The following is a 20,230-nucleotide window of genomic DNA, read 5'->3' as shown; positions in this document are numbered from 1 at the left end:
ATAAAGAGAAGCTCAGGATCTGGTTAAGGACGAGTTACTGATGGAGTCACAGCAACGTGTTACAAACATCATGTTCACTGTGAATCTGCCCCAAATGAAACGCCAGCGCTCGTGAGGGGCGGAGCTTTATCTTAGAGCTAAAGGCTAGTGTTAAAAATGATAATATAACATGTAAACAAGTAAATATTATTTAAACTAACAGGACCATTCTGTTTTGCGCAGCTCGTTCAAAACTTTGCGCTAGTTTTATTTTTTATTTTATTAGCTGCGTTAGCTGCGTTAGCTGCGTTAGCTGCGTTAGCTGCGTTAGCTGCGTTAGCTGCGTCAGCCGCGTTAGCCGCGTTAGCTGCGTTAGCCGCGTTAGCTGTGTTAGCTGCGTTAGCCGCGTTAACCGTGTTAGCTGCGTTAGCTGTGTTAGCTGCGTCAGCCGCGTTAGCCGTGTTAGCTGTGTTAGCCGCGTTAGCTGCGTTAGCTGCGTTAGCTGCGTTAGCCGCGTTAACCGTGTTAGCTGCGCTAGCTGCGTTAGCTGCGTTAGCTGCATCAGCTGTGTTAGCTGCGTCAGCCGCGTTAGCCGTGTTAGCTGCGTTAGCCGCGTTAGCTGTGTTAGCCGCGTTAGCTGCGTTAGCTGCGTTAGCCGCGTTAACCGTGTTAGCTGCGCTAGCTGCGTTAGCTGCATTAGCCGCGTTAGCTGTGTTAGCTGCGTTAGCTGTGTTAGCCGTGTTAACTGTGTTAGCTGCGTTAGCCGTGTTAACTGTGTTAGCTGCGCTAGCCGCATTAGCCGCGTTAGCTGTGTTAGCCGCGTTAGCTGTGTTAGCTGCGTTAGCTGTGTTAGCTGCGTTAGCTGTGTTAGCCGCGTTAGCCTCAAGACAAAAACATCCACCGTTATGAACACGGAGTTTCCTCCAGTGAAGTCGTTACGTCTCATGTAATATTTTCTAACCTGCTCCGTCACATCTGAACATTTACTCTCTGTCCTTCACCAGATCTTCAGCTGTGGCTTCATTTCTGTGGGACCTGCTCATGTTGAATGTGAAGAGATAACGGACAGGAAGGACAGCGTCTGACTGACTGTCCAGGCGGGAACACGGGGGGTCACTGTGCGTATGGTCTATTAACACAGTATTAACATATGTAAAGCACAAGATTAGGCTGAGTTGCCAAAATATTTCCTCCAGTCAGAGTAACTTCAGAATCAGTCTAAAGTAGTGACCAAAAAATTATTCACGATTATTCCGCGATAATAAATACAAATAAATGAGTAATAACAAAGTTCACACAAATAAACACTTAATAGATTTATTCAGTGAAACGAGTAACTTTTTATTTATTTTTTTAATTACAGTACTCCCTATATGTGTGAACTCGGACTGACCCCTGACCCCGCCGCTGTCACTGTCAGAGCCGTTAGCCTGTTAGCCGTTAGCTCCGTTAGCCTGTTCGCTCCGGTCCGCCCTCTCCTCCTCCGGCGGCCTCTGTCCCGGCTGTCGCGGGGCGTGTGGGGCCTGACAGCGGGCGGACTCACCTCATGTCTGGGACCCGCGGGCAGCAGGGCTCCTGGGGCTCCTCTGGGGCCGCTCACAGCGCTCTGTTTCCCGCAAACACGCAGCGGTCAGCGGCTTCATTCCTCCACACACTCCGCGGCCGCCATCTTAGCTGCTTCTGCTTCTTCTGCGGCGCCAGGGAGAGGGCCGGGCCGAGAGCGCCCCCTGCTGCTGCGCTCGCGGGAGTAGCAGTTAACCTCTTAACTCCCGCCTGAACCGAGAGCATTTTCTCCAGTTCAGCTTTACCCAAATCCTGTAGGCCAGTGTGACGCCTCATTTGAAAGACCTGCAAAACTAAATGGATCTTTTTCCTCACATTTTCAGATTTTTTTTCCATCACTGTTTTTGTTGGGCAGTCGACTCATTTTTGTCAAATTTTCGTGACTTTTTTTTTTACTTTTTCGTCAATTATTATTATTTTTTTGTACATTTTTTCTCATTTTTTCGTCAAATTTTTCTCACTTTTTGTCACTTTTTTGTCAATTTTTTGTCACTTTTTTGTCACTTTTTTGTCCATTTTTCTCATTTTTTTGTACATTTTCAAACAGTTAAAGGTCAAACTGGAGGATGAGCAGCTCCTGCAGCCAAACCAGAGTAATCAGTAATCTATTACTTTTTAATGAAAGTAATCACAGGAGTAATGCGATTACTTTTACAGAGACTAATAAGTAATCAGTAACTGGATTACTTTCAGAGAGTAATCCACACGGGTTAAGGAGTCGAGTCACAGAAATAAAAGACTTTTCTCTGAACTTGCAACTTTTTATTAATGAAAACAAAACTAATCAAACGGTGATGTCACAGTGATGTCACAGCGGATCTGCGTCCTGATTGGTCAGTCCGACTTCTTGCGTTTGTCTCGCCGCGGCGTTGTCGCGGAAACCGTTTGGTCGTCCTTGTTTCCGAACGTGGGACGAGCCTGAAATAAAAACAGGAAACAGAAACATGTATCAGACACGTCTGGTTTTCCTCAGAACAGGAAGATGCTCAGGTGCAGAGGAAGACTGACCCTGATGCAGAGGAAGAGCAGAGACAGAATCACAGACGACGGAATCGCCAACAGCAAACCCCCGAGAACCGGCGCCTCCCGGAAGACGGGCTGAGGACGAGACGAGGGGTTAGAGGCCCAACACATATGCATTAGCTCAAAGACTGAGGAAACCTGGGACGAGACGAGGGGTTAGAGGCCGAGCACATATGCATTAGCTCAAAGACTGAGGAAAACTGAGAAGAGGAAACACGTGTGAATGTAGAGACACGTGATCTACGGGTGATCTGTGATGTTTCAAAATAAAGCCTTAATTATGTGTTTTTTTCAAAATAAAAGCCTTAAATATGTGGTGTTTTCAAATAAAGCCTTAAATGTGACGTGTTTTCAAAATAAAGCCTTAAATGTGTGCTGTTTTCAAAATAAAAGCCTTAAATATGTGCTGTTTTCAAAATAAAAGCCTTAAATATGTGGTGTTTTCAAAATAAAAGCCTTAAATATGTGGTGTTTTCAAAATAAAAGCCTTAAATATGTGGTGTTTTCAAAATAAAGCCTTAAATATGTGCTGTTTTCAAAATAAAGCCTTAAATATGACGTGTTTTCAAAATAAAAGCCTTAAATATGACGTGTTTTCAAAATAAAAGCCTTAAATATGATGTGTTTTCAAAATAAAAGCCTTAAATATGATGTGTTTTCAAAACAAAAGCCTTAAATATGATGTGTTTTCAAAATAAAGCCTTAAATATGACGTGTTTTCAAAATAAAGCCTTAAATATGATGTGTTTTCAAAACAAAGCCTTAAATATGACGTGTTTTCAAAATAAAGCCTTAAATATGATGTGTTTTCAAAATAAAAGCCTTAAATATGATGTGTTTTCAAAATAAAAGCCTTAAATATGATGTGTTTTCAAAACAAAGCCTTAAATATGACGTGTTTTCAAAATAAAAGCCTTAAATATGATGTGTTTTCAAAACAAAGCCTTAAATATGACGTGTTTTCAAAATAAAAGCCTTAAATATGATGTGTTTTCAAAACAAAGCCTTAAATGTGACGTGTTTTCAAAATAAAAGCCTTAAATATGATGCGTTAAATGTGACGTGTTTTCAAAATAAAAGCCTTAAATAAATGTGTGCTTTCACAATAAAAGACTCACGGTCAGCGCGGTCTTCACATCGAACAGGACTCTTCTGATTCGCTGAAGCACACTGTTCCCGCCCAGAGCCTGTCACATGACACACACACAGAGCTGTGATTGGCCCTCGCTCTCTCACGGCGTGCTCCCATTGGCTCATACCTGCAGGGTCCCGCCCATCACCGCGTCCAGGAAGAGCCTGAGGTCCTGCTCCGTCTCCACGGCGACCGGCGGCAGGAAGTACGAGTCAGAGGTCAGATTCAGCACGAGGAGGAGGGGCACGGTGACATCATCACTGCGGGACAGACACGTTAACTGATTATTCAAACGATTATTTGTTGCCTTTAAAAAAAGTATTTATTTTATTTATATATTCATTAATAAAAAAACTGCTGAATGTTTCTGTTTTCTGAACAGTCATAAAAGTACAAATGATTTCAAGTTTGCCTCGATTAAGGAGAGGTCTCTGTTTCACACCTGCCCCCTGCTGGCCAGCCCTCACACCTGCGCAAGCAAACTGAGCAGCGCAGCCTGATGACATCATCACACAGCGCCTTTTGTTTTTATGTCAGACAAAAGCAAGAGCCACGGCACGAGAAATGAGAAGGGAAATTAATCCCAGCGCCGTGAAATAATGTAAGACTGCTTTGCCAGAAAAAAAAGAAAAGAAAAAAAAGAAAAGAAAAAAAAAATTGGGAAAATTGGGGGGGGAAAAATATTCAATTATGCTAATTTTGTAATCGTTTAGTGTAATCGGATTTCGATTAATTGCACAGCCCTACAGTTTCTAATGTTTTTCTGTTTAAGATGTTTTTCTACTAAATAAAGATAGAGAAGTGGTTCAACAGAACGTAAATACTTAAAAACTGACAACGCTAACAGGGAAGCTAATGAAGCTAGGTTAGCATCTTTCTACGTTAGCTAACGAGTGGCGTTTTTTGCTTCTATAGAACAATCTGCTGAAAACACACAGACCTGATCGAGACTGGACTTTATTGGTGATATAAATATATCGTCCAACAGGAAGTGGATAAAGACACGGAAAATGACATCAGAAGCTCCTCCCACTTGGCTCCGCCCCCGGAGTAACCACTGACCTCATCATGAACCCCGACACGAAGTCCGTCTCCTCCAGGAACCCGAAGTAAAAGTCACTGCGGAGACAGAGGTCAGAGTGAGTACCCTCAAAATAAAAGCCTTAAATATGATGTGTTTTCAAAATAAAAGCCTTAAATATGATGTGTTTTCAAAATAAAAGCCCTAAATATTATGTGTTTTCAAAATAAAAGCCTTAAATATGACGTGTTTTCAAAATAAAAGCCTTAAATATGATGTGTTTTCAAAATAAAAGCCTTAAATATGATGTGTTTTCAAAATAAAAGCCTTAAATGTGACGTGTTTTCAAAATAAAAGCCTTAAATGTGACGTGTTTTCAAAATAAAAGCCTTAAATATGATGTGTTTTCAAAATAAAAGCCTTAAATATGATGTGTTTTCAAAATAAAGGCCCTAAATATGTGCTGTTTTCAAAATAAAAGCCTTAAATGTGACGTGTTTTCAAAATAAAAGCCTTAAATGTGCACAGAGGTCAGAGTGAGTACCTGTAGTGAGTCCTGGACTCGGAGGAGAGCGTCTGGACCAGGGCCTTCAGCCTGCAGCAGAGACAGAGTCAGGGTCAAGGGCACAACGGCAGAGCCAGGAGGGACCGTAAACTACAGTAATAATACTACTGAAGTACTACAGTAACAGTAAGTAATACTACAGTAACAGTAACTAATACTACAGTAACAGTAAGTAATACTACAGTAACAGTAACTAATACTACAGTACAAGTACTATTACTGCAGGACTGACTCAGACCTGAGACTTTGCTGAGATCGAGACTTTCCCAAAACCGCCGCCAGAACCAGCCGCCCTTTAACGACAACAGCAATATTCTTTATGTCCTGTAGGAGGCAGTACCTGAGTGTCCTGTAGGCAGTACCTGAGTGTCCTGTAGGAGGCAGTACCTGAGTGTCCTGTAGGGGGCAGTACCTGAGTGTCCTGTAGGAGGCAGTACCTGAGTGTCCTGTAGGGGGCAGTACCTGAGTGTCCTGTAGGCAGTACCTGAGTGTCCTGTAGGGGGCAGTACCTGAGTGTCCTGTAGGGGGCAGTACCTGAGTCTCCTGTAGGGGGCAGTACCTGAGTGTCCTGTAGGGGGCAGTACCTGAGTGTCCTGTAGGAGGCAGTACCTGAGTGTCCTGTAGGAGGCAGTACCTGAGTGTCCTGTAGGGGGCAGTACCTGAGTGTCCTGTAGGAGGCAGTACCTGAGTGTCCTGTAGGAGGCAGTACCTGAGTGTCCTGTAGGAGGCAGTACCTGAGTGTCCTGTAGGCAGTACCTGAGTGTCCTGTAGGGGGCAGTACCTGAGTGTCCTGTAGGGGGCAGTACCTGAGTGTCCTGTAGGGGGCAGTACCTGAGTGTCCTGTAGGGGGCAGTACCTGAGTGTCCTGTAGGAGGCAGTACCTGAGTGTCCTGTAGGCAGTACCTGAGTGTCCTGTAGGGGGCAGTACCTGAGTGTCCTGTAGGGGGCAGTACCTGAGTGTCCTGTAGGGGGCAGTACCTGAGTGTCCTGTAGGAGGCAGTACCTGAGTGTCCTGTAGGGGGCAGTACCTGAGTGTCCTGTAGGAGGCAGTACCTGAGTGTCCTGTAGGAGGCAGTACCTGAGTGTCCTGTAGGCAGTACCTGAGTGTCCTGTAGGGGGCAGTACCTGAGTGTCCTGTAGGGGGCAGTACCTGAGTGTCCTGTAGGGGGCAGTACCTGAGTGTCCTGTAGGAGGCAGTACCTGAGTGTCCTGTAGGGGGCAGTACCTGAGTGTCCTGTAGGAGGCAGTACCTGAGTGTCCTGTAGGGGGCAGTACCTGAGTGTCCTGTAGGAGGCAGTACCTGAGTGTCCTGTAGGGGGCAGTACCTGAGTGTCCTGTAGGAGGCAGTACCTGAGTGTCCTGTAGGCAGTACCTGAGTGTCCTGTAGGAGGCAATACCTGAGTGTCCTGTAGGAGGCAGTACCTGAGTGTCCTGTAGGGGGCAGTACCTGAGTGTCCTGTAGGAGGCAGTACCTGAGTGTCCTGTAGGAGGCAGTACCTGAGTGTCCTGTAGGGGGCAGTACCTGAGTGTCCTGTAGGAGGCAGTACCTGAGTGTCCTGTAGGAGGCAGTACCTGAGTGTCCTGTAGGGGGCAGTACCTGAGTGTCCTGTAGGAGGCAGTACCTGAGTGTCCTGTAGGAGGCAGTACCTGAGTGTCCTGTAGGAGGCAGTACCTGAGTGTCCTGTAGGCAGTACCTGAGTGTCCTGTAGGGGGCAGTACCTGAGTGTCCTGTAGGAGGCAGTACCTGAGTGTCCTGTAGGGGGCAGTACCTGAGTGTCCTGTAGGGGGCAGTACCTGAGTGTCCTGTAGGAGGCAGTACCTGAGTGTCCTGTAGGGGGCAGTACCTGAGTGTCCTGTAGGAGGCAGTACCTGAGTGTCCTGTAGGGGGCAGTACCTGAGTGTCCTGTAGGCAGTACCTGAGTGTCCTGTAGGCAGTACCTGAGTGTCCTGTAGGGGGCAGTACCTGAGTGTCCTGTAGGAGGCAGTACCTGAGTGTCCTGTAGGAGGCAGTACCTGAGTGTCCTGTAGGAGGCAGTACCTGAGTGTCCTGTAGGGGGCAGTACCTGAGTGTCCTGTAGGGGGCAGTACCTGAGTGTCCTGTAGGAGGCAGTACCTGAGTGTCCTGTAAGGGGCAGTACCTGAGTGTCCTGTAGGAGGCAGTACCTGAGTGTCCTGTAGGAGGCAGTACCTGAGTGTCCTGTAGGAGGCAGTACCTGAGTGTCCTGTAGGGGGCAGTACCTGAGTGTCCTGTAGGAGGCAGTACCTGAGTGTCCTGTAGGGGGCAGTACCTGAGTGTCCTGTAGGGGGCAGTACCTGAGTGTCCTGTAGGGGGCAGTACCTGAGTGTCCTGTAGGAGGCAGTACCTGAGTGTCCTGTAGGAGGCAGTACCTGAGTGTCCTGTAGGAGGCAGTACCTGAGTGTCCTGTAGGGGGCAGTACCTGAGTGTCCTGTAGGAGGCAGTACCTCAGTGTCCTGTAGGAGGCAGTACCTGAGTGTCCTGTAGGGGGCAGTACCTGAGTGTCCTGTAGGAGGCAGTACCTGAGTGTCCTGTAGGAGGCAGTACCTGAGTGTCCTGTAGGGGGCAGTACCTGAGTGTCCTGTAGGAGGCAGTACCTGAGTGTCCTGTAGGAGGCAGTACCTGAGTGTCCTGTAGGGGGCAGTACCTGAGTGTCCTGTAGGCAGTACCTGAGTGTCCTGTAGGAGGCAGTACCTGAGTGTCCTGTAGGAGGCAGTACCTGAGTGTCCTGTAGGGGGCAGTACCTGAGTGTCCTGTAGGCAGTACCTGAGTGTCCTGTAGGGGGCAGTACCTGAGTGTCCTGTAGGCAGTACCTGAGTGTCCTGTAGGGGGCAGTACCTGAGTGTCCTGTAGGAGGCAGTACCTGAGTGTCCTGTAGGAGGCAGTACCTGAGTGTCCTGTAGGAGGCAGTACCTGAGTGTCCTGTAGGAGGCAGTACCTGAGTGTCCTGTAGGAGGCAGTACCTGAGTGTCCTGTAGGGGGCAGTACCTGAGTGTCCTGTAGGAGGCAGTACCTGAGTGTCCTGTAGGAGGCAGTACCTGAGTGTCCTGTAGGGGGCAGTACCTGAGTGTCCTGTAGGGGGCAGTACCTGAGTGTCCTGTAGGAGGCAGTACCTGAGTGTCCTGTAGGCAGTACCTGAGTGTCCTGTAGGAGGCAGTACCTGAGTGTCCTGTAGGCAGTACCTGAGTGTCCTGTAGGGGGCAGTACCTGAGTGTCCTGTAGGGGGCAGTACCTGAGTGTCCTGTAGGAGGCAGTACCTGAGTGTCCTGTAAGGGGCAGTACCTGAGTGTCCTGTAGGAGGCAGTACCTGAGTGTCCTGTAGGAGGCAGTACCTGAGTGTCCTGTAGGAGGCAGTACCTGAGTGTCCTGTAGGGGGCAGTACCTGAGTGTCCTGTAGGAGGCAGTACCTGAGTGTCCTGTAGGGGGCAGTACCTGAGTGTCCTGTAGGGGGCAGTACCTGAGTGTCCTGTAGGGGGCAGTACCTGAGTGTCCTGTAGGAGGCAGTACCTGAGTGTCCTGTAGGAGGCAGTACCTGAGTGTCCTGTAGGAGGCAGTACCTGAGTGTCCTGTAGGCAGTACCTGAGTGTCCTGTAGGAGGCAGTACCTGAGTGTCCTGTAGGAGGCAGTACCTGAGTGTCCTGTAGGGGGCAGTACCTGAGTGTCCTGTAGGAGGCAGTACCTGAGTGTCCTGTAGGCAGTACCTGAGTGTCCTGTAGGAGGCAGTACCTGAGTGTCCTGTAGGAGGCAGTACCTGAGTGTCCTGTAGGCAGTACCTGAGTGTCCTGTAGGAGGCAGTACCTGAGTGTCCTGTAGGGGGCAGTACCTGAGTGTCCTGTAGGCAGTACCTGAGTGTCCTGTAGGAGGCAGTACCTGAGTGTCCTGTAGGCAGTACCTGAGTGTCCTGTAGGAGGCAGTACCTGAGTGTCCTGTAGGGGGCAGTACCTGAGTGTCCTGTAGGAGGCAGTACCTGAGTGTCCTGTAGGAGGCAGTACCTGAGTGTCCTGTAGGAGGCAGTACCTGAGTGTCCTGTAGGGGGCAGTACCTGAGTGTCCTGTAGGGGGCAGTACCTGAGTGTCCTGTAGGGGGCAGTACCTGAGTGTCCTGTAGGGGGCAGTACCTGAGTGTCCTGTAGGGGGCAGTACCTGAGTGTCCTGTAGGAGGCAGTACCTGAGTGTCCTGTAGGAGGCAGTACCTGAGTGTCCTGTAGGAGGCAGTACCTGAGTGTCCTGTAGGAGGCAGTACCTGAGTGTCCTGTAGGAGGCAGTACCTGAGTGTCCTGTAGGAGGCAGTACCTGAGTGTCCTGTAGGGGGCAGTACCTGAGTGTCCTGTAGAGGGCAGTACCTGAGTGTCCTGTAGGGGGCAGTACCTGAGTGTCCTGTAGGAGGCAGTACCTGAGTGTCCTGTAGGGGGCAGTACCTGAGTGTCCTGTAGGAGGCAGTACCTGAGTGTCCTGTAGGAGGCAGTACCTGAGTGTCCTGTAGGGGGCAGTACCTGAGTGTCCTGTAGGAGGCAGTACCTGAGTGTCCTGTAGGGGGCAGTACCTGAGTGTCCTGTAGGAGGCAGTACCTGAGTGTCCTGTAGGGGGCAGTACCTGAGTGTCCTGTAGGGGGCAGTACCTGAGTGTCCTGTAGGGGGCAGTACCTGAGTGTCCTGTAGGAGGCAGTACCTGAGTGTCCTGTAGGAGGCAGTACCTGAGTGTCCTGTAGGCAGTACCTGAGTGTCCTGTAGGAGGCAGTACCTGAGTGTCCTGTAGGAGGCAGTACCTGAGTGTCCTGTAGGAGGCAGTACCTGAGTGTCCTGTAGGCAGTACCTGAGTGTCCTGTAGGAGGCAGTACCTGAGTGTCCTGTAGGAGGCAGTACCTGAGTGTCCTGTAGGGGGCAGTACCTGAGTGTCCTGTAGGGGGCAGTACCTGAGTGTCCTGTAGGAGGCAGTACCTGAGTGTCCTGTAGGCAGTACCTGAGTGTCCTGTAGGGGGCAGTACCTGAGTGTCCTGTAGGAGGCAGTACCTGAGTGTCCTGTAGGGGGCAGTACCTGAGTGTCCTGTAGGAGGCAGTACCTGAGTGTCCTGTAGGGGGCAGTACCTGAGTGTCCTGTAGGAGGCAGTACCTGAGTGTCCTGTAGGAGGCAGTACCTGAGTGTCCTGTAGGCAGTACCTGAGTGTCCTGTAGGAGGCAGTACCTGAGTGTCCTGTAGGGGGCAGTACCTGAGTGTCCTGTAGGAGGCAGTACCTGAGTGTCCTGTAGGGGGCAGTACCTGAGTGTCCTGTAGGAGGCAGTACCTGAGTGTCCTGTAGGGGGCAGTACCTGAGTGTCCTGTAGGAGGCAGTACCTGAGTGTCCTGTAGGAGGCAGTACCTGAGTGTCCTGTAGGGGGCAGTACCTGAGTGTCCTGTAGGGGGCAGTACCTGAGTGTCCTGTAGGGGGCAGTACCTGAGTGTCCTGTAGGGGCAGTACCTGAGTGTCCTGTAGGGGGCAGTACCTGAGTGTCCTGTAGGGGGCAGTACCTGAGTGTCCTGTAGGGGGCAGTACCTGAGTGTCCTGTAGGGGGCAGTACCTGAGTGTCCTGTAGGAGGCAGTACCTGAGTGTCCTGTCGGGGCAGTACCTGAGTGTCCTGTAGGGGGCAGTACCTGAGTGTCCTGTAGGGGGCAGTACCTGAGTGTCCTGTAGGGGGCAGTACCTGAGTGTCCTGTAGGGGGCAGTACCTGAGTGTCCTGTAGGGGGCAGTACCTGAGTGTCCTGTAGGGGGCAGTACCTGAGTGTCCTGTAGGGGGCAGTACCTGAGTGTCCTGTAGGGGGCAGTACCTGAGTGTCCTGTAGGAGGCAGTACCTGAGTGTCCTGTAGGGGGCAGTACCTGAGTGTCCTGTAGGGGGCAGTACCTGAGTGTCCTGTAGGAGGCAGTACCTGAGTGTCCTGTAGGAGGCAGTACCTGAGTGTCCTGTAGGGGGCAGTACCTGAGTGTCCTGTAGGGGGCAGTACCGGAGTGTCCTGTAGGGGGCAGTACCTGAGTGTCCTGTAGGGGGCAGTACCTGAGTGTCCTGTAGGGGGCAGTACCTGAGTGTCCTGTAGGAGGCAGTACCTGAGTGTCCTGTAGGAGGCAGTACCTGAGTGTCCTGTAGGGGGCAGTACCGGAGTGTCCTGTAGGGGGCAGTACCTGAGTCTCCGAGCGAGTACAGGCTGTAACTGTCGAGTCTGGAGAAGGAGGGGAATCGTTCTCTGTTGATCCAGGTCTTCAGGTCCAAACCGGCTCCAGCTGAAACAGGGCGTGTTATTACAGACAGAGAGGGGGCGCTGTCGGGTCACAGGGGGGGTGTCGGGTCACAGGGGGGGTGTCGGGTCACAGGGGGGGTGTCGGGTCACAGGGGGCTGTCGGGTCACAGGGGGGGTGTCGGGTCACAGGGGGCTCTGTCGGGTCACAGGGGGGGTGTCGGGTCACAGGGGGGCTGTCGGGTCACAGGGGGGCTGTCGGGTCACAGGGGGGCTGTCGGGTCACAGGGGGGCTGTCGGGTCACAGGGGGGCTGTCGGGTCACAGGGGGGTGTCGGGTCACAGGGGGCTCTGTCGGGTCACAGGGGGGCTGTCGGGTCACAGGGGGGCTGTCGGGTCACAGGGGGGCTGTCGGGTCACAGGGGGGTGTCGGGTCACAGGGGGGGTGTCGGGTCACAGGGGGCGCTGTCGGGTCAGAGTCGGGTACTCACTGTAGGGGAAGTACGTCCCGTCTTTAAACACCAGGACGACGGGAAACGACGAGACCGACACCCACTGAAACAGAACAACAGCCTCAGAACCAGCGCCCCCTAATGCTCACTGTACTGCAGTATTAGTACTGTAGTATTAGCACTGTAGTATTAGTACAGTAGTATTAGAACTGCAGTACTACTACTGTAGTATTAGTACTGTAGTATCAGTAATGTAGTATTAGTACTGTAGTATCAGTACTGTAGTATTAGTACTGTAGTATTAGTACTGTAGTATTAGTACTGTAGTATTAGTACTGTAGTATCAGTACTGTAGTATCAGTAATGTAGTATTAGTACTGTAGTATCAGTACTGTAGTATTAGTACTGTAGTATTAGTACTGTAGTATCAGTACTGTAGTATTAGTACTGTAGTATTAGTACTGTAGTATCAGTACTGTAGTATTAGTACTGTAGTATTAGTACTGTAGTATTAGTACTGTAGTATCAGTACTGTAGTATTAGTACTGTAGTATTAGTACTGTAGTATTAGTACCTTGGGCAGGTGTTCTCGGCTCGTGCTGTAAAACTCTGTGTGGACGATGAGCTCCTGAGCTGCAGCCGAGAAGTTACTCTGAAACACAAATATAAATATATCAATATATCAATATATGTACTACAGTGATGTACTACAGTGATGTACTACAGTGATGTACTACAGAAGCACATGACGTCACATGACCGTCTCCTAAAGGCGGGTCACGTCCTGTAGTCCTGCTCCGACCTCATCTACACAAACTATATGGGAGGAGGACAAAGGGCGGTCCTGAGGTCAGAGGGGGAGGAGTTAGAAGTTAAGAGGTTAAAGAGGGTGTTCCCCAGTCTATATCCCACTACAATGATGACAAACCTTCTGTTGGTCTGTAAATGCAGTAAATTAGAATAACTGCCTTGTATAAAATGTCTCTCTCAAAATGGCTGTAGTGAATGTCTTGAAATAGGCCTCTGTCTCTTTAAGAACCTCTGAGCCTTTAGACACGCCCCCTCCACACGCTGTCTGTGGCATCAGTGGGGAGGGGGTTCTGCTGAGGAGCAGTGGTTGGTTACAAAGCTCGGAGGCGTCTCCAGGAGGTGGGGGCGTTCCTAGGAGGACTCAGGCAAACCTATCCCTAAAATGGCCGCCATCAGAGTTTTTACAGATTACTCAGAAATACGTGAATGTGCCAAGGCAACACTTCAGCCATGTTTTTAATGAGGGAGAGACAGAAAAACAGGATGGAAAGCTGGAAAAAGTCCATTTTGCAGAATACCCCCCCCTTTAACAGTTAAGAGTTAGGAGTTAGGACTTAGGAGTTAGGAGTTAGGAGTTAGGATTTAGGAGTTAGGAGGTAGGAGGTAGAAGTTAGGAGGTAGAAGTTAGGAGGTAGGAGTTAGGAGGTAGGAGTTAGGAGGTAGAAGTTAGGAGGTAGAAGTTAGGAGATAGGAGGTAGTGTGTAGGAGGTAGTGTGTAGGAGGTAGTGTGTAGGAGGTAGGAGTTAGGAGGTAGGATGTAGTGTGTAAGAAGCACCTTGAGCTCGGAAGTGGCTCCGATGAACAGGAACATGACGCTGTGTCGACTCAGAGCGTGTTCCACCAACTTCAGCGACGACAGAGACTTCACACTGGGCCTGAGGAGACAGAGGAGACAGAGGAGACAGGGGGTGGGTCAGTCTGGGTCAGTCTGAGTCAGTCTGAGTCCAGGTCCAGGTCCAGGTCCAGGTCCAGGTCCAGGTCCAGGTCCAGGTCCTCACCCTGAGACCCTGTTGGCGAAGTCCAGGATGGACTCCTTGGTCTTGGCTCCGAGGTAGTTGTACTTCAGCTCCTTCTTCGTCCTCAAACAGAAAAAGAAACAACATCATCATCATCAACAGGTGTTAGGGGGCGGGGTCAGACCAACAGGTCACATGATCACCCCTCAGTCTCAGACCCTGGCTGCGTCTGAAACGAGCAGACTGGTCAGAGCTCTTACGCCAAACCGGATGTGCGTCAGCGTCCGCCATGACAGGAAGCTTCCGAATTGGTCTGTCAGTGAGGAGCTAGCATAGCCACTTTAGCACAGGGACCTCTGATGCTAACTATCATAGCCACTTTAGCATAGGGACCTCTGGTGCTAACTATCATAGCCACTTTAGCATAGGGACCTCTGATGCTAACTATCATAGCCACTTTAGCATAGGGACCTCTGATGCTAACTAGCATAGCCACTTTAGCATAGGGACCTCTGGTGCTAACTATCATAGCCACTTTAGCATAGGGACCTCTGATGCTAACTATCATAGCCACTTTAGCATAGGGACCTCTGATGCTAACTATCATAGCCACTTTAGCATAGGGACCTCTGGTGCTAACTATCATAGCCACTTTAGCATAGGGACCTCTGATGCTAACTATCATAGCCACTTTAGCATAGGGACCTCTGATGCTAACTATCATAGCCACTTTAGCATAGGGACCTCTGGTGCTAACTAGCATAGCCACTTTAGCATAGGGGCCTCTGATGCTAACTATCATAGCCACTTTAGCATAGGGACCTCTGGTGCTAACTATCATAGCCACTTTAGCATAGGGACCTCTGGTGCTAACTAGCATAGCCACTTTAGCATAGGGACCTCTGGTGCTAACTAGCATAGCCACTTTAGCATAGGGACCTCTGGTGCTAATTATCATAGCCACTTTAGCATAGGGACCTCTGGTGCTAACTATCATAGCCACTTTAGCATAGGGACCTCTGATGCTAACTATCATGGCCACTTTAGCATAGGGACCTCTGATGCTAACTATCATAGCCACTTTAGCATAGGGACCTCTGGTGCTAACTATCATAGCCACTTTAGCATAGGGACCTCTGATGCTAACTATCAGCCACTTTAGCATAAGGACCTCTGATGCTAACTATCATAGTCACTTTAGCATAGGGACCTCTGATGCTAACTATCATAGCCACTTTAGCATAGGGACCTCTGATGCTAACTATCATAGCCACTTTAGCATAGGGACCTCTGGTGCTAACTAGCATAGCCACTTTAGCATAGGGACCTCTGGTGCTAACTAGCATAGCCACTTTAGCATAGGGACCTCTGGTGCTAACTATCATAGCCACTTTAGCATAGGGACCTCTGATGCTAACTATCATAGCCACTTTAGCATCGGGACCTCTGGTGCTAACTAGCATAGCCACTTTAGCATAGGGACCTCTGATGCTAACTATCATAGCCACTTTAGCATAGGGACCTCTGATGCTAACTAGCATAGCCACTTTAGCATAGGGACCTCTGATGCTAACTATCATAGCCACTTTAGCATAGGGACCTCTGGTGCTAACTAGCATAGCCACTTTAGCATAGGGACCTCTGATGCTAACTATCATAGCCACTTTAGCATAGGGACCTCTGGTGCTAACTATCATAGCCACTTTAGCATAGGGACCTCTGGTGCTAACTAGCATAGCCACTTTAGCATAGGGACCTCTGATGCTAACTATCATAGCCACTTTAGCATAGGGACCTCTGATGCTAACTATCATAGCCACTTTAGCATAGGGACCTCTGGTGCTAACTATCATAGCCACTTTAGCATAGGGACCTCTGATGCTAACTATCATAGCCACTTTAGCATAGGGACCTCTGATGCTAACTATCATAGCCACTTTAGCATAAGGACCTCTGATGCTAACTATCATAGCCACTTTAGCATAGGGACCTCTGGTGCTAGCTAACCGGTGATTAGGAGCTATGTGCCGTCCCATGAGCCACTGCACCAAGGAGTTGCTGGTGTTAGAGCTTAGAGGCTGTGATGTGATGGTTTCAGACGCAGCCTCTGATAACAGGTGTTTGGGGGCGGGGTCAGACTCACAGGATGATGGCGGGGTACGTCCGAACTCTGAACTCTTTGGCCATTGCTGCAACAGAAGAAGAACTCACGGTTAGGGTTAGTTAGCCCCCTTTAGCCCCCTTTAGCCCCCTTTAGCCCCCGTTAGCCCCCGTTAGCCCCCCTTTAGCCCCCCTTTAGCCCCCTTTAGCCCCCCTTTAGCCCCCGTTAGCCCCCGTTAGCCCCCCTTTAGCCCTCTTTAGCCCCCCTTTAGCCCCCTTTAGCCCCCCTTTAGCCCCCCTGTAGCCCCTGTTAGCCCCCGTTAGCCACCTTTAGCCCCCGTTAGCCCCCTTTAGCCCCCCTTTAGCCCACCTTTAGCCCCTGTTAGCCCCCGTTAGCCACCTTTAGCCCCCTTTAGCCCCCTTTAGCCCCCCTTTAGCCCCCCTTTAGCCCCCTTTAGCCCCCTTTAGCCCCGGTCCGGCTCGTACCCGGGCTGCTGGTCGCGTCCACTTTGCCGACCTGGACGATGGAGCCGAGGCTGCGGAGCTCGGAGCCGATCTGGTGCCACAGCGGATCCAGCTGTTTGCAGTACGAACACCAGGGGGCGTAGAACTGCACAGAGACACTGTTACCGCGACGACCACCACACTGTTACCACGACGACCACGACAACCAGGGAAGATCCAGACTCTGACCCAGACTGTTTCTATGGGAGGAGTTTATCTGCTCTGTGGGAGGAGTTTATCTGCTCTGTGGGAGGAGTTTATGTGCTCTGTGGGCGGAGTTTATCTGCTCTGTAGGAGGAGTTTATCTGCTCTGTGGGCGGAGTTTATCTGCTCTGTGGGAGGAGTTTATCTGCTCTGTGGGCGGATTTATCTGCTCTGTGGGAGGAGTTTATCTGCTCTGTGGGAGGAGTTTATCTGCTCAGTGGGAGGAGTTTATCTGCTCAGTGGGAGGAGTTTATCTGCTCTGTGGGTGGAGTTTATCTGCTCTGTAGGAGGAGTTTAACTGCTCTGTGGGAGGAGTTTATCTGCTCTGTGGGAGGAGTTTATCTGCTCTGTAGGAGGAGTTTAACTGCTCTGTGGGAGGAGTTTATCTGCTCTGTGGGCGGAGTTTATCTGCTCTGTAGGAGGAGTTTAACTGCTCTGTGGGAGGAGTTTATCTGCTCTGTGGGCGGAGTTTATCTGCTCTGTAGGAGGAGTTTATCTGCTCTGTGGGAGGAGTTTATCTGCTCTGTGGGCGGAGTTTATCTGCTCTGTGGGCGGAGTCTGTACCTTGATGAGCCAGACGTCGTCTTCTCCGCGACTCTCCATGAACCTGAAACACAAACATCAACATCATACAGAGAATAACCCAACAAATACTAACTAAAACTAACCAAAACTAACTAAAAACTAACTAAAACTAACTAAAAACTAACTAAAACTAACTAAAAACTAACTAAAACTAACTAAAAACTAACTAAAACTAACTAAAACTAACCAAAACTAACTAAAACTAACTAAAACTAACTAAAACTAACTAAAAACTAACCAAAACTAACTAAAACTAACTAAAAACTAACTAAAACTAACTAAAAACTAACTAAAACTAACTAAAAACTAACTAAAACTAACTAAAACTAACCAAAACTAACTAAAACTAACCAAAACTAACTAAAACTAACTAAAACGAACTAAAACGAACTAAAAACTAACTAAAACTAACTAAAACTAACTAAAACTAACTAAAACTAACTAAAAACTAACTAAAACTAACCAAAACTAACTAAAAACTAACTAAAACTAACTAAAAACTAACTAAAACTAACTAAAACTAACTAAAAACTAACTAAAACTAACCAAAACTAACTAAAAACTAACTAAAACTAACTAAAAACTAACTAAAACTAACCAAAACTAACTAAAACTAACTAAAACTAACTAAAAACTAACTAAAACTAACCAAAACTAACCAAAACTAACTAAAACTAACTAAAACTAACTAAAAACTAACTAAAACTAACTAAAAACTAACTAAAACTAACTAAAACTAACCAAAACTAACTAAAACTAACTAAAAACTAACAAAAACTAACTAAAACTAACTAAAAACTAACTAAAACTAACTAAAACTAACCAAAACTAACTAAAACTAACTAAAAACTAACAAAAACTAACTAAAACTAACCAAAACTAACCAAAACTAACTAAAAACTAACTAAAACTAACTAACAAACTAACTAAAACTAACTAAAACTAACTCAAAACTAACCAAAACTAACTAAAACTAACTAAAACTAACTCAAAACTAACCAAAACTAACCAAAACTAACTCAAAACTAACTCAAAACTAACCAAAACTAACCAAAACTAACCAAAACTAACCAAAACTAACCAAAACTAACCAAAACTAACTCAAAACTAACTCAAAACTAACCAAAACTAACCAAAACTAACCAAAACTAACCAAAACTAACCAAAACTAACTAAAAACTAACTCAAAACTAACCAAAACTAACTAAAACTAACCAAAACTAACCAAAACTAACCAAAACTAACCAAAACTAACTAAAAACTAACTCAAAACTAACCAAAACTAACCAAAACTAACCAAAACTAACCAAAACTAACTAAAAACTAACAAAAACTAACTAAAACTAACCAAAACTAACCAAAACTAACTAAAAACTAACTAAAACTAACTAAAAACTAACTAAAACTAACTAAAACTAACTCAAAACTAACCAAAACTAACCAAAACTAACTCAAAACTAACTCAAAACTAACCAAAACTAACCAAAACTAACCAAAACTAACCAAAACTAACTCAAAACTAACTCAAAACTAACCAAAACTAACCAAAACTAACCAAAACTAACTAAAACTAACTAAAAACTAACAAAAACTAACTAAAACTAACCAAAACTAACCAAAACTAACTAAAAACTAACTAAAACTAACTAAAAACTAACTAAAACTAACTAAAACTAACTCAAAACTAACCAAAACTAACCAAAACTAACTCAAAACTAACTCAAAACTAACCAAAACTAACCAAAACTAACCAAAACTAACCAAAACTAACCAAAACTAACTCAAAACTAACTCAAAACTAACCAAAACTAACCAAAACTAACCAAAACTAACCAAAACTAACCAAAACTAACCAAAACTAACCAAAACTAACTAAAAACTAACCAAAACTAACTAAAACTAACCAAAACTAACTAAAACTAACTAAAAACTAATTAAAACTAACTAAAGCTAACTAAAAGTAACTAAAACTAACTAAAACTAACTAAAACTAACTAAAACTAACCAAAACTAATGTAAAAAGAGTCCAAACTCACGAGTCGTTGAGTTCGTCCACGAAGCTCAGCGCCGGAACCAGGAGGAGCCCTGAGGAGATAAACCAGAAACTCTCAATAAAGGAACCATGAAACTGCCGTCTCCTCGGGTTTGTAAAAGGTCTGAGGGTCAGGAGCCTCTGACTGAGGCCTGGTGTGAGAGCGCCCCCTGGTGTCTGAGAGCGCCCCCTGGTGTCGGTGTGAGAGCGCCCCCTGGTGTCGGTGTGAGAGCGCCCCCTGGTCTCTAACAGGGTCATACTGGTGTAAATGAAAACTCAGGTGCAGGAAGTAACAAACTGAACCCGGGCCGAGGGGGACGCTGTGGAGGAGCTGATCCCAGCGTAACTTTGACACAGATTTAGCCACTTTTCAAACCTCCTGTGACCATATTTGGAAACAGGGAAACAAATGTTTATGACCCTCCAGGGTTTTAATAAAGTCTCCATCGCGTCTTCAAAGCACGTCCAGCTGCTCCGTGTGCAGGTCAGTCCCACGCCTCAAAATAACTCCTCCCATCAGCGCGAGCGTCTCGTCTTCTCTCGGGTCAGTCTCATGATCGATCACAAACACAAACGCTCCGTCTAAACTCGCCTTTTACACGAGATAACAACAAATAATCCGAAACAGAAACCTGCAGTGACACTGATGTCAAAGCTCCGCTAACAGCAACGAAACACTTCCTGTTGTCCCGACAAAATAAAAGGCGTCAATGTTGCAGCCGCTGGGAGAGGGTTTGAAATGTTCAGTAATAAATGAACCTAATATTTTATCTTCTCCTTCTTCTTCTTATTTTACAGCCAGTTTCTACATGTTTTTGTCTGAGTTTAAATCTCGATAAAACGACCCAGGTCAGCGTTAAAGACCCTCGTGTGACGTCATGTGACTGCGCCGGAGCCTTTCTTTATGAACATGGCTCTCCCCCAGAGTCGCATCATCCTCACCATCATCCTCATCATGTTAACGGCCTCTTCAGATAAATGTAAAGTTTTACCTGAGACTTGGAGACAGAGCAGAACACGAGTCGCCGCAGACGCCATGATGCAGGTCTGGTCCTAATCCGGGTCTTAATCCTGCTCCTAATC

The 20,230-nt window shown here is 47.6% G+C and overlaps 2 protein-coding genes across 2 annotated transcripts in view; both read right to left on the bottom strand.

The window, feature by feature from the left end:
• Positions 1–1,692, bottom strand: part of fastk (Fas-activated serine/threonine kinase) — a 32,724-nt gene extending 31,032 nt beyond the window's left edge. Inside the window, exon 1 of the mRNA XM_079583091.1 lies at positions 1,523–1,692. The gene's annotated coding sequence lies outside the window, so the exon portion shown is untranslated. The remainder of the gene's footprint in view (positions 1–1,522) is intronic.
• A 639-nt stretch (positions 1,693–2,331) lies between these two features.
• Positions 2,332–20,185, bottom strand: LOC306982629 (protein disulfide-isomerase TMX3-like; the record flags this gene model as incomplete). Its single annotated transcript, XM_079583097.1, has 17 exons — positions 2,332–2,460; positions 2,551–2,640; positions 3,684–3,752; positions 3,825–3,957; positions 4,760–4,816; positions 5,263–5,313; positions 5,522–5,576; positions 11,453–11,551; positions 11,996–12,059; positions 12,531–12,608; positions 13,542–13,641; positions 13,765–13,845; positions 15,866–15,911; positions 16,309–16,432; positions 17,095–17,137; positions 19,152–19,200; positions 20,140–20,185. The coding sequence occupies 17 exons, from the start codon at positions 20,183–20,185 to the stop codon at positions 2,377–2,379; spliced, it is 1,269 nt and encodes a 422-aa protein (XP_079439223.1). The 3' UTR covers positions 2,332–2,376.
• Positions 20,186–20,230: the final 45 nt, after the last annotated feature.

This window comes from Gobius niger (genome assembly GCF_951799975.1).
Source record: "Gobius niger genome assembly, contig: SCAFFOLD_46, whole genome shotgun sequence".
Taxonomy (NCBI): Eukaryota; Metazoa; Chordata; class Actinopteri; order Gobiiformes; family Gobiidae; genus Gobius; species Gobius niger.
Note: the sequence above shows the minus strand (reverse complement) of the source record. Positions and strands in the feature narration are given on the sequence as shown.